Source organism: Oncorhynchus masou, chromosome 24 (assembly GCF_036934945.1).
Source record: "Oncorhynchus masou masou isolate Uvic2021 chromosome 24, UVic_Omas_1.1, whole genome shotgun sequence".
NCBI classification, from domain to species: Eukaryota; Metazoa; Chordata; class Actinopteri; order Salmoniformes; family Salmonidae; genus Oncorhynchus; species Oncorhynchus masou.
The window spans coordinates 3,697,911-3,717,910 of record NC_088235.1 but is presented as its reverse complement, the minus strand read 5'-3'; the positions used below and the strand labels follow the sequence as shown (position 1 = coordinate 3,717,910).

Sequence of the window (20,000 nt, the reverse complement as noted above, 5' to 3'; positions counted from 1 at the left end):
CTCCATCTCTCTACCTGTCTCTCCATCTCTCTACCTGTCTCTCCAATCTCTATCTGTCTCTCCAATCTCTACCTGTCTCTCCATATCTCTACCTGTCTCTCCATATCTCTACCTGTCTCTCCATCTCTACCTGTCTCTCCATCTCTTTACCTGTCTCTCCATCTCTACCTGTCTCTCCAATCTCTACCTGTCTCTCCAATCTCTACCTGTCTCTCCAATCTCTACCTGTCTCTCCATCTCTCTACATATCTATCTCAATCTTTACCTGTCTCTACATCTCTCTACCTGTCTCTCCATCTCTCTACCTGTCTCTCCATCTCTCTACCTGTCTCTCCATCTCTCTACCTGTCTCTCCAATCTCTACCTGTCTCTCCATCTCTCTACCTGTCTCTCCATCTCTCTACCTGTCTCTCCTCTCCTTTTCCCTGTCTCTCCATCTCTCTACCTGTCTCTCCATCTCTCTACCTGTCTCTCCATATCTCTACCTGTCTCTCCATCTCTACCTGTCTCTCCATCTCTTTACCTGTCTCTCCATCTCTACCTGTCTCTCCAACCTCTACCTGTCTCTCCAATCTCTACCTGTCTCTCCAATCTCTACCTGTCTCTCCATCTCTCTACCTGTCTCTCCATCTCTCTACCTGTCTCTCCTCTCCTTTTCCCTGTCTCTCCATCTCTCTACCTGTCTCTCCAATCTCTACCTGTCTCTCCATCTCTCTACCTGTCTCTCCATCTCTCTACCTGTCTCTCCGTATCTCTACCTGTCTCTCCAATCTCTACCTGTCTCTCCATCTCTCTACCTGTCTCTCCAATCTCTACCTGTCTCTCCATATCTCTACCTGTCTCTCCATATCTCTACCTGTCTCTCCATCTCTCTACCTGTCTCTCCATCTCTCTACCTATCTCTCCATCTCTCTACCTGTCTCTCCATCTCTCTACCTGTCTCTCCATCTCTCTACCTGTCTCTCCCTCTCTCTACCTGTCTCTCTAATCCCTATCTGTCTCTCCATCTCTTTACCTGTCTCTCCAATCTCTACCTATCTCTCCAATCTCTACCTGTCTCTCCAATCTCTACCTGTCTCTCCATCTCTCTACCTGTCTCTCCATCTCTCTACCTGTCTCTCCAATCTCTACCTGTCTCTCCATCTCTCTACCTGTCTCTCCATCTCTCTACCTGTCTCTCCTCTCCTTTTCCCTGTCTCTCCATCTCTCTACCTGTCTCTCCATCTCTCTACCGGTCTCTCCATATCTCTACCTGTCTCTCCATCTCTACCTGTCTCTCCATCTCTTTACCTGTCTCTCCATCTCTACCTGTCTCTCCAACCTCTACCTGTCTCTCCAATCTCTACCTGTCTCTCCAATCTCTACCTGTCTCTCCATCTCTCTACCTGTCTCTCCATCTCTCTACATATCTATCTCAATCTTTACCTGTCTCTACATCTCTCTACCTGTCTCTCCATCTCTCTACCTGTCTCTCCATCTCTCTACCTGTCTCTCCATCTCTCTACCTGTCTCTCCAATCTCTACCTGTCTCTCCATCTCTCTACCTGTCTCTCCATCTCTCTACCTGTCTCTCCTCTCCTTTTCCCTGTCTCTCCATCTCTCTACCTGTCTCTCCATCTCTCTACCTGTCTCTCCATATCTCTACCTGTCTCTCCATCTCTACCTGTCTCTCCATCTCTTTACCTGTCTCTCCATCTCTACCTGTCTCTCCAACCTCTACCTGTCTCTCCAATCTCTACCTGTCTCTCCAATCTCTACCTGTCTCTCCATCTCTCTACCTGTCTCTCCATCTCTCTACCTGTCTCTCCTCTCCTTTTCCCTGTCTCTCCATCTCTCTACCTGTCTCTCCAATCTCTACCTGTCTCTCCATCTCTCTACCTGTCTCTCCATCTCTCTACCTGTCTCTCCGTATCTCTACCTGTCTCTCCAATCTCTACCTGTCTCTCCATCTCTCTACCTGTCTCTCCAATCTCTACCTGTCTCTCCAATCTCTACCTGTCTCTCCATATCTCTACCTGTCTCTCCATATCTCTACCTGTCTCTCCATCTCTCTACCTGTCTCTCCATCTCTCTACCTATCTCTCCATCTCTCTACCTGTCTCTCCATCTCTCTACCTGTCTCTCCATCTCTCTACCTGTCTCTCCCTCTCTCTACCTGTCTCTCTAATCCCTATCTGTCTCTCCATCTCTTTACCTGTCTCTCCAATCTCTACCTATCTCTCCAATCTCTACCTGTCTCTCCAATCTCTACCTGTCTCTCCATCTCTCTACCTGTCTCTCCATCTCTCTACCTGTCTCTCCAATCTCTACCTGTCTCTCCATCTCTCTACCTGTCTCTCCATCTCTCTACCTGTCTCTCCTCTCCTTTTCCCTGTCTCTCCATCTCTCTACCTGTCTCTCCATCTCTCTACCGGTCTCTCCATATCTCTACCTGTCTCTCCATCTCTACCTGTCTCTCCATCTCTTTACCTGTCTCTCCATCTCTACCTGTCTCTCCAACCTCTACCTGTCTCTCCAATCTCTACCTGTCTCTCCAATCTCTACCTGTCTCTCCATCTCTCTACCTGTCTCTCCAATCTCTACCTGTCTCTCCATCTCTCTACCTGTCTCTCCATCTCTCTACCTGTCTCTCCGTATCTCTACCTGTCTCTCCAATCTCTACCTGTCTCTCCATCTCTCTACCTGTCTCTCCAATCTCTACCTGTCTCTCCATATCTCTACCTGTCTCTCCATATCTCTACCTGTCTCTCCATCTCTCTACCTGTCTCTCCATCTCTCTACCTATCTCTCCATCTCTCTACCTGTCTCTCCATCTCTCTACCTGTCTCTCCATCTCTCTACCTGTCTCTCCCTCTCTCTACCTGTCTCTCTAATCCCTATCTGTCTCTCCATCTCTTTACCTGTCTCTCCAATCTCTACCTATCTCTCCAATCTCTACCTGTCTCTCCAATCTCTACCTGTCTCTCCATCTCTCTACCTGTCTCTCCATCTCTCTACCTGTCTCTCCAATCTCTACCTGTCTCTCCAATCTCTACCTGTCTCTCCATCTCTCTACCTGTCTCTCCATCTCTCTACCTGTCTCTCCTCTCCTTTTCCCTGTCTCTCCATCTCTCTACCTGTCTCTCCAATCTCTACCTGTCTCTCCATCTCTCTACCTGTCTCTCCATCTCTCTACCTGTCTCTCCGTATCTCTACCTGTCTCTCCAATCTCTACCTGTCTCTCCATCTCTCTACCTGTCTCTCCAATCTCTACCTGTCTCTCCATATCTCTACCTGTCTCTCCATATCTCTACCTGTCTCTCCATCTCTCTACCTGTCTCTCCATCTCTCTACCTATCTCTCCATCTCTCTACCTGTCTCTCCATCTCTCTACCTGTCTCTCCATCTCTCTACCTGTCTCTCCCTCTCTCTACCTGTCTCTCTAATCCCTATCTGTCTCTCCATCTCTTTACCTGTCTCTCCAATCTCTACCTATCTCTCCAATCTCTACCTGTCTCTCCAATCTCTACCTGTCTCTCCATCTCTCTACCTGTCTCTCCATCTCTCTACCTGTATCTCCATCTCTCTACCTGTCTCTCCATCTCTCTACCTGTCTCTCCATCTCTCTACCTGTCACTCCATCTCTCTACCTGTCTCTCCATCTCTCTACCTGTCTCTCCATCTCTCTACCTGTCTCTCCATCTCTCTACCTGTCTCTCCATCTCTCTACCTGTCTCTCCATCTCTCTACCTGTCACTCCATCTCTCTACCTGTCTCTCCATCTCTCTCCTTCGCTTTCTTTCCCCCTACTTCTGTCTGTCTGTCCCTCCCTCTTTCCCTCCCTCCCTCTTTCCCTCCCTCCATTTCTTTCTCTCCCTCTCTTTCTCTCCCTCTCTCACCCACACACAGGGTTTTACCAGACCAGCCCAGGCAGGGCCCCGGGTCGGGGTATGTTTGTGTATCAGATATTTGCAGTAGATTAATGTGTGGAGAGAAGGGAGAAGGTCCAGCCGACTGGCTGAATCGATGTTTATTGCAGACTTCTTCTAAGTGCTTAATGATTTAGTCATTAACATATTGATGAACTTTGTTCCAACTTACTGCCACAGGGAGAAGGAGCACGATCTGGAGCGACGCTTTGAGCTGCTCAACAGAGAGCTGAGAGCCATGATGGCCATCGAGGGTAAGACATTTACCCTTTGGTCATTTAGAATACGCTCTTATGACGGGGGAGGTTAGGCCAGGGGGTTGAGCGGGTGAGGGGGACGATTAGAGAGGGGGGAGACGATTAGAGAGGGGGAGAGACGATTAGAGAGGGTGGGAGAGACGATTAGAGAGGGGGAGGAGAGACGATTAGAGAGGGGGCAGAGACGATTAGAGAGGGGGGCAGAGACGATTAGAGAGGGGGGGCAGAGAAGAGACGATTAGAGAGGGGGAGACGATTAGAGAGGGGGAGACACGATTAGAGAGGGGGGAGACGATTAGAGAGGGGGAAGAGACGATTAGAGAGGGGGAGAGACGATTAGAGAGGGGGAGAGACGATTAGAGAGGAGGGGGAGACGATTAGAGAGGGGGGAGAGATGATTAGAGAAGGGGGGGACGATTAGAGAGGGGGGGCGATTAGAGAGAGGGGGGGGGAGCCTCCTCAGTCAGGATCCTAACCACAGGTTGCTAGGTGGTTACTAGGAGGATCCTCCTCAGTCAGGATCCTAACCACAGGTTGCTAGGTGGTTACTAGGAGGAGCCTCCTCAGTCAGGATCCTAACCACAGGTTGCTAGGTGGTTACTAGGAGGAGCCTCCTCAGTCAGGATCCTAACCACAGGTTGCTAGGTGGTTACTAGGAGGATCCTCCTCAGTCAGGATCCTAACCACAGGTTGCTAGGTGGTTACTAGGAGGAGCCTCCTCAGTCAGGATCCTAACCACAGGTTGCTAGGTGGTTACTAGGAGGAGCCTCCTCAGTCAGGATCCTAACCACAGGTTGCTAGGTGGTTACTAGGAGGATCCTCCTCAGTCAGGATCCTAACCACAGGTTGCTAGGTGGTAACTAGGAGGATCCTCCTCAGCGAGGATCCTAACCACAGGTTGCTAGGTGGTAACTAGGGGGAGCCTCCTCAGCGAGGATCCTAACCACAGGTTGCTAGGTGGTAACTAGGAGGATCCTCCTCAGTCAGGATCCTAACCACAGGTTGCTAGGTGGTAACTAGGAGGAGCCTCCTCAGTCAGGATCCTAACCACAGGTTGCTAGGTGGTTACTAGGAGGAGCCTCCTCAGTCAGGATCCTAACCACATGTTGCTAGGGTTACTAGGAGGAGCCTCCTCAGTCAGGATCCTAACCACAGGTTGCTAGGTGGTTACTAGGAGGAGCCTCCTCAGTCAGGATCCTAACCACAGGTTGCTAGGTGGTTACTAGGAGGAGCCTCCTCAGTCAGGATCCTAACCACAGGTTGCTAGGTGGTTACTAGGAGGAGCCTCCTCAGTCAGGATCCTAACCACAGGTTGCTAGGTGGTTACTAGGAGGAGCCTCCTCAGTCAGGATCCTAACCACAGGTTGCTAGGTGGTAACTAGGAGGAGCCTCCTCAGTCAGGATCCTAACCACAGGTTGCTAGGTGGTAACTAGGAGGAGCCTCCTCAGTCAGGATCCTAACCACAGGTTGCTAGGTGGTAACTAGGAGGAGCCTCCTCAGTCAGGATCCTAACCACAGGTTGCTAGGTGGTAACTAGGAGGAGCCTCCTCAGTCAGGATCCTAACCACAGGTTGCTAGGTGGTTACTAGGAGGAGCCTCCTCAGTCAGGATCCTAACCACAGGTTGCTAGGTGGTAACTAGGAGGAGCCTCCTCAGTCAGGATCCTAACCACAGGTTGCTAGGTGGTTACTAGGAGGAGCCTCCTCAGTCAGGATCCTAACCACAGGTTGCTAGGTGGTTACTAGGAGGATCCTCCTCAGTCAGGATCCTAACCACAGGTTGCTAGGTGGTAACTAGGAGGATCCTCCTCAGTCAGGATCCTAACCACAGGTTGCTAGGTGGTAACTAGGGGGAGCCTCCTCAGCGAGGATCCTAACCACAGGTTGCTAGGTGGTAACTAGGAGGAGCCTCCTCAGTCAGGATCCTAACCACAGGTTGCTAGGTGGTTACTAGGAGGATCCTCCTCAGTCAGGATCCTAACCACAGGTTGCTAGGTGGTTACTAGGAGGAGCCTCCTCAGTCAGGATCCTAACCACAGGTTGCTAGGTGGTAACTAGGAGGAGCCTCCTCAGTCAGGATCCTAACCACAGGTTGCTAGGTGGTTACTAGGAGGATCCTCCTCAGTCAGGATCCTAACCACAGGTTGCTAGGGTTACTAGGAGGAGCCTCCTCAGTCAGGATCCTAACCACAGGTTGCTAGGTGGTTACTAGGAGGAGCCTCCTCAGTCAGGATCCTAACCACAGGTTGCTAGGTGGTTACTAGGAGGAGCCTCCTCAGTCAGGATCCTAACCACAGGTTGCTAGGTGGTTACTAGGGGGAACCTCCTCAGTCAGGATCCTAACCACAGGTTGCTAGGTGGTTACTAGGAGGATCCTCCTCAGTCAGGATCCTAACCACAGGTTGCTAGGTGGTAACTAGGAGGATCCTCCTCAGTCAGGATCCTAACCACAGGTTGCTAGGTGGTTACTAGGAGGAGCCTCCTCAGTCAGGATCCTAACCACAGGTTGCTAGGTGGTTACTAGGAGGAGCCTCCTCAGTCAGGATCCTAACCACAGGTTGCTAGGTGGTAACTAGGAGGATCCTCCTCAGTCAGGATCCTAACCACAGGTTGCTAGGTGGTTACTAGGAGGAGCCTCCTCAGTGAGGACATCTGGACTGATGCTGGCTGATCAGTGCTATCTAACACCCATACGAGGCCTGAATACCATTATCAGCACTCTGGTTTGATATCTCGCCCTGCTGACTGACATGGGGGATTAAAACCCGGCTCGCTAGTAGCGACGGTATCCAGGTAGGTTGTTGTGTGTTCTGGTACTGGCTGAAAAGCACCACTATTGTGTTGGTATCAAAGTTGTCGAGCCGAAACCCAAGTTTAATCCCTTTCACTGTGTCGTCTTTGTGAAAAATGAACCTTTTGACAATCAATGCAAATTGATTTCTCCATTCAATGTTGACCTGCCTGCACCTCTGCATCGGCCATGCTCATTTCTTTCCCCATCTGATAAGCAACCTGATCCATATTCAATCAGTTGTAATTAGCTGGTGGAAGGGACTGGGCAGGTGTGTGTAGGGAGGAGGGGGGAGTGTGTATTTGTGTGTGCACCGTGTGTGTGCGTGCACGTGTGTGCGTGGAGTAGACAGACATGCATAGCTGAACAGGAGCAAGAGAGTAGGAACACATCCTGGTTAGGGGTTGATTGCTCTTGTCTGCCACACACCAGCCAGCCTGTATTTCTGTATTTGTAGAGGGAAGCAACAGGTAATGCAGTCAGACACCTGACAAAGACACCTGACAAAGACACCTGACAAAGACACCTGACAAAGACACCTGACAAAGACACCTGACAAAGCTGCTCTGAACTTTACATTTTATTACATTGTTCTAAGTGCATTTTTCACATGGTCACATGGTCACAACACGTGGTCACATGGTCACAACACGTGGTCACATGGTCACAACACATGGTCACATGGTCACAACACGTGGTCACATGGTCACAACACATGGTCACATGGTCACAACACGTGGTCACATGGTCACAACACGTGGTCACATGGTCACAACACGTGGTCACATGGTCACAACACATGGTCACATGGTCACAACACGTGGTCACATGGTCACAACACGTGGTCACATGGTCACAACACATGGTCACAACACGTGGTCACATGGTCACAACACGTGGTCACATGGTCACAACACATGGTCACATGGTCACAACACGTGGTCACATGGTCACAACACGTGGTCACATGGTCACAACACGTAGTCACATGGTCACAACACATTGTCACATGGTCACAACACATGGTCACAACACATGGTCACATGGTCACAACACATGGCCACATGGTCACAACACATGGTCACATGGTCACATCACATAGTCACAACACATGGTCACATGGTCACAACACATGGTCACATGGTCACAACACATGGTCACAACACATGGTCACATGGTCACAACACATGGTCACATGGTCACATGGGGATAAGGAATACAAATGTTAAAATTAAAGCATAGTAATCTATGAAACATAATGGACATAAAACGTCATGATACAGTAACATACAGTCGTTGTTTTCTCAGAGCACAATAGGAGTTTCATGGCCATTTGCAGGCTATGCACTGTGAGAGGATGAATCATTTGCAATCAAATCAAATGTATTTGTCACATACACATGGTTAGCAGATGTTAATGCGAGTGTAGCGAAGTGCTTGTGCTTGTAGTTCCGACAATGCAGTAATAACCAACGAGTAATCAAACCTAACAATTCCAAAACTACTAACTTATACACACACAAGTGTAAAGGGATAAAGAATATGTACATAAAGATATATGAATGAGTGATGGTACAGAGCGGCATAGGCAAGATGCAGTAGATGGTATCGAGTACAGTATATACATAAGAGATGAGTATGTAAACAAAGTGGCATAGTTAAAGTGGCTAGTGATACATGATTACATAAAGATGCAGTAGATGATAGAGTACAGTATATACGTATACATATGAGATGAATAATGTAGGGTATGTAAACATTATATTAGGTAGCATTGTTTAAAGTGGCTAGTGATACATGTATTACATAAAGATGCAGTAGATGATATAGAGTACAGTATATACATATGAGATGAGTAATGTAGGGTATGTAAACATTATATTAAGTAGCATTGTTTAAAGTGGCTAGTGATATATTTTACATCAATTCCCATCAATTCCCATTAAACCTATAAACCTTTGCATCCTATAAACCTGAATTGAGTGCATGAGCAGCAGAGTATGAGAGGTGGGACGAGGCAGACCATGGTCCTGGAGAGGTGGGACAAGCCAGACCATGGTCCTGGAGAGGTGGGACAAGCCAGACCATGGTCCTGGAGAGGTGGAGAGGTGGGACAAGCCAGACCATGGTCCTGGAGAGGTGGGACAAGCCAGACCATGGTCCTGGAGAGGTGGGACAAGCCAGACCATGGTCCTGGAGAGGTGGGACAAGCCAGACCATGGTCCTGGAGAGGTGGAGAGGTGGGACAAGGCAGACCATGGTCCTGGAGAGGTGGGACAAGCCAGACCATGGTCCTGGAGAGGTGGGACGAGGCAGACCATGGTCCTGGAGAGGTGGGACAAGCCAGACCATGGTCCTGGAGAGGTGGGACAAGGCAGACCATGGTCCTGGAGAGGAGGAGAGGTGGGACAAGCCAGACCATGATCCTGGAGAGGTGGGACAAGCCAGACCATGGTCCTGGAGAGGTGGAGAGGTGGGACAAGGCAGACCATGGTCCTGGAGAGGTGGGACAAGGCAGACCATGGTCCTGGAGAGGTGGGACAAGGCAGACCATGGTCCTGGAGAGGTGGGACAAGGCAGACCATGGTCCTGGAGAGGTGGGACAAGCCAGACCATGGTCTGGAGAGGTGGGACAAGGCAGACCATGGTCCTGGAGAGGTGGAGTGGTGGGACAAGGCAGACCATGGTCCTGGAGAGGTGGGACAAGCCAGACCATGGTCCTGGAGAGGTGGGACAAGCCAGACCATGGTCCTGGAGAGGTGGGACAAGCCAGACCATGGTCCTGGAGAGGTGGAGAGGTGGGACAAGGCAGACCATGGTCCTGGAGAGGTGGAGAGGTGGGACAAGGCAGACCATGGTCCTGGAGAGGTGGGACAAGCCAGACCATGGTCCTGGAGAGGTGGGACAAGCCAGACCATGGTCCTGGAGAGGTGGAGAGGTGGGACAAGCCAGACCATGGTCCTGGAGAGGTGGGACAAGGCAGACCATGGTCCTGGAGAGGTGGGACAAGCCAGACCATGGTCCTGGAGAGGTGGGACAAGCCAGACCATGGTCCTGGAGAGGTGGAGAGGTGGGACTTATCAACTGGCCCTTTATCCTCCTCTCCACTCTCTCCAACCTCTCCACCCTCTTCTCTCCAACCTCTCCTCTCCACCCTCTTCTCTCCACCCTCTTCTCTCCAACCTCTCCTCTCCACGCTCTCCACTCTCTCCAGCCTCTCCTCTCCACTCTCTCCAGCCTCTCCTCTCCACCCTCTCCTCTCCACCCTCTCCACTCTCTCCTCTCCACTCTCTCCTCTCTCTCCTCTCCACTCTCTCCTCTCCAATCTCTCCTCCTGCCCTCTCTCCATTCCTCTCTCCTCTTCTCCTTCCTCGGGGATCTACTTAATATTCAACATGCTCTACCTTTCACAGGCCAGGCACAGATAGTTCTGCTAGAAAGATAGTGTGTGAGGGAAGAGAGTGTGTGTCCGCTGTTATTTGGTGGTTGGCCAGGTCCATTGAGTGATGGCTGGGCTGCGTGGCGTGGCGTGGCTTGCAGGTAATTGCTGATTTGGTTGGCCAGCCGATGACAGAGAGACTTGCAGAGATAGACACACACACACACGCTCGCACACACACACACGTCCATGCCAGTCGATGACAGAGAGACGCTGGCACTGCAGTACTCAAACCAGTGAACGACACAGATATACACACTTGAATAGATATATGCACACACTCACACACACTCACACACACTCACACACTCACACACACTCTCACACACTCACACACACTCACACACACTCTCACACACTCATACACACTCTCACACGCTCATGCTTATACATACCAGTCACACACACACACACTCACACCCTCTCACATGATTAAAAGTGATACAGATAGCCAGCAGCGTATCCACTTATTCTGATGCCTCACAGCATAGTGGGGGAATGTGCTTCCATACCATCCAGTCTATGATCCATACTGTTATTGAGCTGTCAGTCTATGATCCATACTGTTATTGAGCTGTCAGTCTATGATCCATACTGTTATTGAGCTGTCAGTCTATGATCCATACTGTTATTGAGCTGTCAGTCTATGATCCATACTGTTATTGAGCTGTCAGTCTATGATCCATACTGTTATTGAGCTGTCAGTCTATGATCCATACTGTTATTGAGCTGTCAGTCTAGCTGTCTATGATCCATACTGTTATTGAGCTGTCAGTCTATGATCCATACTGATATTGAGCTGTCAGTCTATGATCCATACTGTTATTGAGCTGTGAGCTGTCAGTCTATGATCCATACTGTTATTGAGCTGTCAGTCTATGATCCATACTGTTATTGAGCTGTCAGTCTATGATCCATACTGTTATTGAGCTGTCAGTCTATGATCCATACTGTTATTGAGCTGTGAGCTGTCAGTCTATGATCCATACTGTTATTGAGCTGTCAGTCTATGATCCATACTGTTATTGAACTGTCAGTCTATGATCCATACTGTTATTGAGCTGTCAGTCTATGATCCATACTGTTATTGAGCCGTGAGCTGTCAGTCTATGATCCATACTGTTATTGAGCTGTGAGCTGTCAGTCTATGATCCATACTGTTATTGAGCTGTCAGTCTATGATCCATACTGTTATTGAGCTGTGAGCTGTCAGTCTATGATCCATACTGTTATTGAGCTGTCAGTCTATGATCCATACTGTTATTGAGCTGTCAGTCTATGATCCATACTGTTATTGAACTGTCAGTCTATGATCCATACTGTTATTGAGCTGTCAGTCTATGATCCATACTGTTATTGAGCCGTGAGCTGTCAGTGGTTGGTAGAATTGAAGATTTTATCAGGAAAAGAATGGAACCTAAAGATCAGGGGACTGGACCCTATCACAGAACACCTGGAGAAGGAGAGGGAGGAGGAGGAGAGGGAGGGGGAGGAGAAGGAGAGGGTGGAGGAAGATAAGGAGAGGGGGGAGGAGAAGGAGAGGGAGGAGGAGAAGGAGAGGAGGGAGGAAAAGGAGAGGGAGGAGGAGGAGAAGGAGAGGGAGGGAGGAGAAGGAGAGGGAGGAGGAGGAGGAGAAGGAGGGAGGAGGAGAAGGAGGAGGAGAAGGAGAGGGAGGGAGGAGAAGGAGAGGGAGGAGAAGGAGAGGGAGGAGAGGAGGAGGAGAAGGAGAGGGAGGAGGAGAAGGAGAGAGGGAGGGAGGTATATAAAACAGACCCTGGTGTTTAAAGACAGGATAGATAGAGAGAACACCTAGAGGATGGAGGAAGGGGAGCGAGGGGAGCGGGAGAAAGAGGGGGAGGAGGAGAAGGAGAGGGAGGAGGAGGAGGAGAAGGAGAGAGAGAGGAGAGGGAGAAAGAGCGGGAGGAGGAGAAGGAGAGAGGGAGGTATATAAAACACACACTGGTGTTTAGACATGTAGGATGATAGAGGGGATCCTCCTTGTGTCTGCCTGGTCTTCTGCCAAGCTGTGAAAATACCATCTGTATACCAGGCTCTCAGCTCCCTCACACCAAACACACACACACACACACACACACACACACACACCTTTAAACACACATACACATAATGGTACATACACACAAACGTGCTTATAGACACAGTTTTACGAACACCATCTGTAATCCACGGTCTCATCTCCTTGCAACCAAATTGATCTACTGTGCTCTCTTTATCTGTTTACTGTTTACACACACACTTACACACTCACACCACACACACACACCTTTCTCTCCCCTCTCCGTACACAGCGTGTGACGTGGCTCGGAGGCTGTGTGTTGTAAGTGTCTGCTCCTGGTCTCTGAAGGGATTTATGCAGAGCCACATCAGGTCCCACACTTTTCTTGTTACGGTTTGATATGATAAGCTTTTTTATATGTTGAAAATCAATATGTAATCCTATGCAGTAGTTTATCCCCCCTCCTCTGCAACTCTCACCATCTCTCTCCCTCCCTCCCCCTCTCTCTCCCTCTCTCTCACCATCTCCCCCTCACTCTCACCATCTCTCTCCCTCCCCCTCTCTCTCCCTCTCTCACACCATCTCTCTCCCTCCCTCTCCCTCTCTTTCACCATCTCCCCCTCACTCTCACCATCTCTCTCCCTCTCTCTCACCATCTCTCTCCCTCTCTCTCACCATCTCTCTCCCTCTCTCTCACCATCTACCCCTCTCTCTGATCATCTCTCTCTCTCACCATCTACCCCTCTCTCTGATCATCTCCCTCTCTCACCATCTACCCCTCTCTCACCATCTCTCTCCCCCTCTCTCTCTCAACATCTACCCCTCTCTCCCTCTCTCTCCCTCTCTCTCCCTCCTCAAGCAGCTGTCCCCCTCTCTCTCCCTCCCCCTCTCTCCCTCTCTCACCATCTACCCCTCTCCCTATCTCTCCCTCTCTCTCGCTCCCCCTCCCTCTCCCTCTCTCCCCCTCCCCTCTTCTACTCCCCCCATGTGTAAATCTATTTGGGCTTTGTTTACAGGTCTAAGGCCGCGGTGCTGTACCCCTGGATTCATTAAGTATAGTGTGTGTGTGTGTGTGTGTGTGTGTGTGTGTGTGTGTGTGTGTGTGTGTGTGTGTGTGTGTGTGTGTGTGTGTGTGTGTGTGTGTGTGTGTGTGTGTGTGTGTGTGTGTGTGTGTGTGGAATCCTGTCACACGGGCACCCTTTGATGATGTTGCTAACTCTTTCAGGATCACTAGTTGACTGGAACTGGAGATAAGCTTGGGGTTGGGTGACAATGCACACACACACACACAGATGATAACACACACACACACACACACACACAATGACACACACACAAAAAAACACATAATGACACACACACACAAAAACACATAATGACACACACACACAAAAACATATAATGACACACACACACACACACACACACACACAAACACAATGACACACACACACAAAAACACATATTGACACACACAAATAATGACACACAAACACAATGACACACACACACAGATAATGACACACACACAAACACATAATGACACACACAGATAATGACACACAAACACAATGACACACACACACAAACACCTACTCTTACACCCGCTTTGTATAAAATAGATATACTACTAGTGTTACAGCTAGTTAAGTAGCTGTAACTAGTCCTAGACAAGGTGCAGGTAAATTCACAGTAACTACAAATGTCCAAAATGACACCCTATTCCTTTCATAGTGCACTACCTTGGATTAGCGCCCTATGGGCAGGATTAGGGTTCCATTTGGGACTCAGCCTTTGTGTCCTGACTCCAGTTGGCCCCTGGCCAAAGCTCTCTCTTGGGGGCCATTCCACCGAACGACAGAACACAACTAAAGAGAGATCTGTGGAAGTAATAGACGTCTCCAGACATCACTCGCTGACTACTCTGTAAAATGTCTCTCACAGTTTTTATCAATCTGTGGATTAATCAATGCTAGTTTGTGCGTATGTGTGTGCTGGTAAATGTACAGGACATAGATTTTATGCCAAGAACACAAACATACTCACTCTCCCCCCGTCCTGCTCTGAGAAAGGGGTCTTCGGAGCAGTTTGGGTCTCCTGAATAAATTGAGCATTGGAAGGGTGGGGGTCATGGGGATTTGAACCAGCGCATTCTTCTGTGTCTTGTGCAGATTCACATGGTTACCGTTGAGAGGGTGAAACAGAAGAGAGAGAGGGTGAAACGAGAGAGAGAGAGGGTGAAACAGAAGAGAGAGAGAGAAACAGAAGAGAGAGAGAGGGTGAAACAGAAGAGAGAGAGGGTGAAACAGAAGAGAGAGAGAGAGAAACAGAAGAGAGAGCGAGAGAGAGAGAGGGTGAAACAGAAGAGCGAGAGAGGGTGAAACGATAGAGAGAGGGTGAAATGAGAGAGGGGGTGAAACGAGAGAGAGAGGGTGAAACAGAAGAGTGAAAGAGAGAGGGTGAAACAAGAGAGAGAGGGGTGAAAAAAGAGAGAGAGAGAAATAAGAGAGAGAGAGGGTGAAACAAGAGAGAGGGGGGTGAAACAAGAGAGAGAGAGGGTGAAACAAGCGAGCGATAGGGTGAAACGAGAGAGAGAGGGTGAAACAAGAGAGAGAGGGTGAAACAAGAGAGAGGGGGTGAAACAAGAGAGAGAGAGGGTGAAACAAGAGAGAGAGAGGGTGAAACGAGAGAGAGAGGGTGAAACGAGAGAGAGAGGGTGAAACGAGAGAGAGAGGGTGAAACGAGAGAGAGGGTGTGAGAGAGAGAGGGTGAAACGAGAGAGAGGGGGTGAAACAAGAGGGAGAGGGGGTGAAACAAGAGAGAGAGGGTGAAACAAGAGAGAGAGAGGGTGAAACAAGAGAGAGAGAGGGTGAAACGCGAGAGAGAGGGTGAAACGAGAGAGAGAGGGTGAAACAAGAGGGAGAGGGGGTGAGACAAGAGAGAGAGGGTGAGACAAGAGAGAGAGGGTGAGACAAGAGAGAGAGGGTGAGACAAGAGAGAGAGGGTGGAGAGAGAGAGGGTGAAACAGAAGAGAGAGAGGGCAAAACAAGAGGGAGAGGGGGTGAAACAAGAGAGAGAGGGTGGAGAGAGAGAGGATGAAACAGAAGAGCGAGAGAGGGTGAAACAGAAGAGAGAGAGTGTGAAACAAGAGGGAGAGGGGGTGAAACAAGAGAGGGAGAGGGTGAAAGAGAGAGGATGAAACAGAAGAGAGAGAGGGTGAAACAAGAGAGGAGAGAGTGTGAACAAGAGAGAGAGAGAGTGTGAAACGAGAGAGGGAGAGGGTGAAACAAGAGAGGGAGAGGGTGAAACGAGAGAGGGAGAGAGGGTGAAACAAGAGAGGGAGAGGGTGAAACAAGAGAGGGAGAGGGTGAAACGAGAGAGAGGGGTGAAACAGAAGAGAGAGAGAGAGAGAGAGAGAGAGAGAAAGAGGGAGAGAGAGAGTGTGTGTGAACACTGGCTTTCTCTGACTCCTCCCTCTTTCGGGGTTGGAAGTAGGGAGGGGGAGGGGTACCTTCCATGAGTGGCTGCGGGGTGTTTTTTACCGCAGGTTTCTGGTTACACGCACTCACACTCACTCTCACTCACACTCACACTCTTTCTCATACACACTCACTCTCTTTCTCATACACACTCTCACTCACTCTCACTCACACTCACACTCTTTCTCATACTCACTCACACTCACTCTCTTTCTCATACACACTCTCACTCACACTCACTCTCACTCACACTCACACTCACTCTCACTCACTCTCTTTCTCATACACACACACAAACTTTCTCTCGCACACATAGACACTCACCCCTGTTCTCTACCCTCTCGTTTGCGTGGCCATGTCTGTCATCGTCCCTCTATTGTTTACCTTTCTAATGAGGGGGGCGGGACCTACCACAGCTTTGATTGACAGCTCCATGCTTCCGCATCCCCCTGGCGGGTTATAACTTTGGCTTCTTGGGAAAAGAAGAGGGGAGGGGAAAGAGAGAGGGAGGGGAAAGAGAGAGGGAGGGAAAGAGAGAGGGAGGGGAAAGAGAGAGGGAGGGGAAAGAGAGAGGGAGAGGGAGGGGAAAGAGAGGGGAGGGGGAGAGCGAAGAGGGAGAGGGAAGAGAGGGGAAAGAGAGGGAGGAGAGGGGAAAGAGAGAGGGGAGAGAAGGGGGGAAAGAGAGAGGGAGGGGAAAGGAGAGGGAGGGGAAAGAGAGAGGGAGGGGAAAGAGAAGGAGGGGGAAAGAGAGGTGGGGAAAGAGGGAGGGAAAGGGAGAGGGGGGAAACAAGAGAGGGAGGGGGAAGGAGGGAGAGGGGAGAGGGGGAGGGAAAGAGAGAGAGTGGGGAGGGAGGGGAAAGAGAGGAGGGAGAGAGAGAGGGAGGGGAAAGAGAGAAGGAGGGAAAGAGAGGGAGGGGAAAGAGAGAGGGAGGGGAGGGAGTTGGAAGGAGGGAGGGAGGGAAGAGAGAGGGAGGGGAAAGAGAGGGGAGGGGAGGGATGGGAGGGGACAGAGAGGGGAGGGAAGAGAGAAGGGAGGGGAAGAGAGAGGGAGGGAAGAGAGAAGGGGAGGGGAGGGAGGGAGGGGAACTCACTCTCTTTCTCAGAGAGGAGGGACACACAAAGGGAGGGCACACATAGAGAGGGAGGGGAAAGTTCTCTAGGGGAAGAGAGAAGGGGGATGAGGGAAGGATCGAAAGAGGGAGGGGAAAAGAGGAAGGACCTTTCTAGGGAGGGGGGAGGGAAGGAGGGGACCACAGGAGGATTGACAGCTCCAGGGAGGAGGGAGGGAGGGAGGGGATAAGGGAGGGAGGGGGAAAAGAAGAGGGGAGGGAGGGAGAGGGAGGGAGAGGGAAATAGAGAGGGGGGGAGAGGGAAAGAGGGAGGGGAGGAAAGAGAGGCGGAGGGGAAAGAGAGGGAGGGAGGGAGGGAGGGAGGGAGGGAAAAGAGAGAGAGGGTGAAACAGAAGGGAGGGAGAGGGAGGGGAAAGAGAGAAGGAGGGGAAAGAGAGAGGGAGGGGAAAGAGAGAAGGAGGGGAGGGAGGGAGGGAGGAAAGAGAGAGGGAGGGGGAGAGAGAGAAGGAGGGGAGGGAGGGAGGGGAAGAGAGAGGAGAGAAAAGAAGGAAAGGAGGGGAAAGAGAGAGGGAGGGGAAAGAGAGAAGGAGGGGAGGGAGGGAGGGGAAGAGAGAAGGAGGGGAAAGAGAGAGGGAGGGGAAAGAGAGAGGGAGGGAAAGAGAGAGAGGGGGGGGAGGGGAGAGAAGGAGGGGGAGGGGGAAGGAGGGGAAAGAGAGAGGGAGGGGGAAAGAGGGAGGGGGGAAGAGAGAGGGAGGGAAGAGAGGGAGGGAGGGAGGGAGGGAGGGAGGGAGGGGGAGGGAGGGAGGGAGGGAGGGAGGGAGGAGGGAGGGAGGGAGGAAAAGAGAGAGGGTGAAACAGAAGGGAGGGAGAGGGAGGGGGAAAGAGGGAAATAGAGTAGGGAGAGGAAAGAGGGAGGGGGGGAGGGGAACGAGAGGCGGAGGGAAAGAGGGAGGGAGGGAGGGAGGGAGGGAGGGAGGGAGGGAGGGAGGGAGGGAGGGAGGGAGGGAGGGAGGGAGGGAGGGAGATGGAAGTAGAAAAGAGAGAGAGAGCAGTTGAGAGGGGGGGACAGAAAAGGAGGGATGTTTTTTGTTATACCTCCATTTTGGATACTTTTCCCCTCTCTGGGCAGGCCTTTGTGCAGGGGAATTGTGGGATAGTGGAGGTATGGCAAATGAGGAATAACCTTTTCTATTTGTAATAAGTATATATTTGAAGCTGACAACTTTCCATCACATTGTGTGAGTTTAGTGAGTAGTCTTCTCCTTTTGACATTTCACTGGTCTTTAATTTAAACATCAAAACCATGTTTGGCATATTGGTATTAGTCCCTGGTAAACACTACTGACCAACCTCTCTGAAGAGGAGAGTAGTTTAGTGCCTGAGAGAGAGAAACGGTCAGAAGAAGAGAAAGAAAGAGAAACAGAGAGAGCGAGAGAGTAGTGGGTCAGATAATGGGACTGTGCTCATTTCGCTCTGTGGTCGACTTCAAAGAGTGGCTGGACCAATGAAGAGAGAGCAAGACCGTACAGGGGGACAAACACACTGGGCCCAGCATGGAGCGCACACCACACACACACACACCACACACACACAAACACTCACTCACACACATGACAGGCCGGTGCAACTTGACGAACCAGAGGAAATATATTTTTTCATAAAGCATGCAGCGCACTTATTTTAGTGACTGACATTTTCCAACATTCCTTTTCTTCTCAAATCAATAGGTGTTTAAATATGAATGGATGTAAAGGTGTTGAACCAGATGTGTCACATGACCCGCTGTAGAACTCTCTGACGACTAACTGTTAGAGGGCCAACACCGCCCACTGCAACACAACATTTCTACTGGCACATTTCACTCCAAGTGTTTGGCCCAAAAATGCAACTTTTTTGTGTGTTTTTTCCCCGGGCCGAACTGTGTGATTAATGGGACTGAAGTATAGGACCCTCCTCTTCTTCATTATGATTTAAAAGGCTAAACTGATCCTAGGTCAGCACTCCAACTTTGAGAAGCATGGTGAGATGAATATATCTACCCTGGTGTTGGGTATATCTGCAGATATGATGGGGTTAGGGGTTCGTATCTATCTACCCTGGTGTTGGGTATATCTGCAGATATTATGGGGTTAGGGGTTTGTATCTATCTACCCTGGTGTTGGGTGAATCTGCAGATATGATGGGGTTAGGGGTTTGTATCTACCCTGGTGTTGGGTATATCTGCAGATATGATGGGGTTAGGGGTTCGTATCTATCTACCCTGGTGTTGGGTATATCTGCAGATATTATGGGGTTAGGGGTTTGTATCTATCTACCCTGGTGTTGGGTATATCTGCAGATATGATGGGGTTAGGGGTTTGTATCTATCTACCCTGGTGTTGGGTATATCTGCAGATATGATGGGGTTAGGGGTTTGTATCTACCCTGGTGTTGGGTATATCTGCAGATATGATGGGGTTAGGGGTTTGTATCTATCTACCCTGGTGTTGGGTGAATCTGCAGATATGATGGGGTTAGGGGTTTGTATCTACCCTGGTGTTGGGTATATCTGCAGATATGATGGGGTTAGGGGTTTGTATCTATCTACCCTGGTGTTGGGTATATCTGCAGATATGATGGGGTTAGGGGTTTGTATCTATCTACCCTGGTGTTGGGTATATCTGCAGATATGATGGGGTTAGGGTTTGTATCTATCTACCCTGGTGTTGGGTATATCTGCAGATATGATGGGGTTAGGGGTTTGTATCTATCTACCCTGGTGTTGGGTATATCTGCAGATATGATGGGGTTAGGGGTTTGTATCTATCTACCCTGGTGTTGGGTATATCTGCAGATATGATGGGGTTAGGGGTTTGTATCCACCCTGGTGTTGGGTGGATCTGCAGATATGATGGGGTTAGGGGTTTGTATCTATCTACCCTGGTGTTGGGTATATCTGCAGATATGATGGGGTTAGGGGTTTGTATCTATCTACCCTGGTGTTGGGTATATCTGCAGATATGATGGGGTTAGGGGTTTGTATCTATCTACCCTGGTGTT

At 50.0% G+C, this 20,000-nt stretch overlaps 1 protein-coding gene across 1 annotated transcript in view; it reads left to right on the top strand.

Moving 5' to 3' along the window:
- Window positions 1-20,000, top strand: part of LOC135511800 (EH domain-binding protein 1-like) — a 217,934-nt gene that overhangs the window by 193,391 nt on the left and 4,543 nt on the right. The window contains exon 13 of the mRNA XM_064933262.1: window positions 4,089-4,162. Coding sequence (XP_064789334.1) covers window positions 4,089-4,162 — 74 coding nt within the window. The remainder of the gene's footprint in view (window positions 1-4,088; window positions 4,163-20,000) is intronic.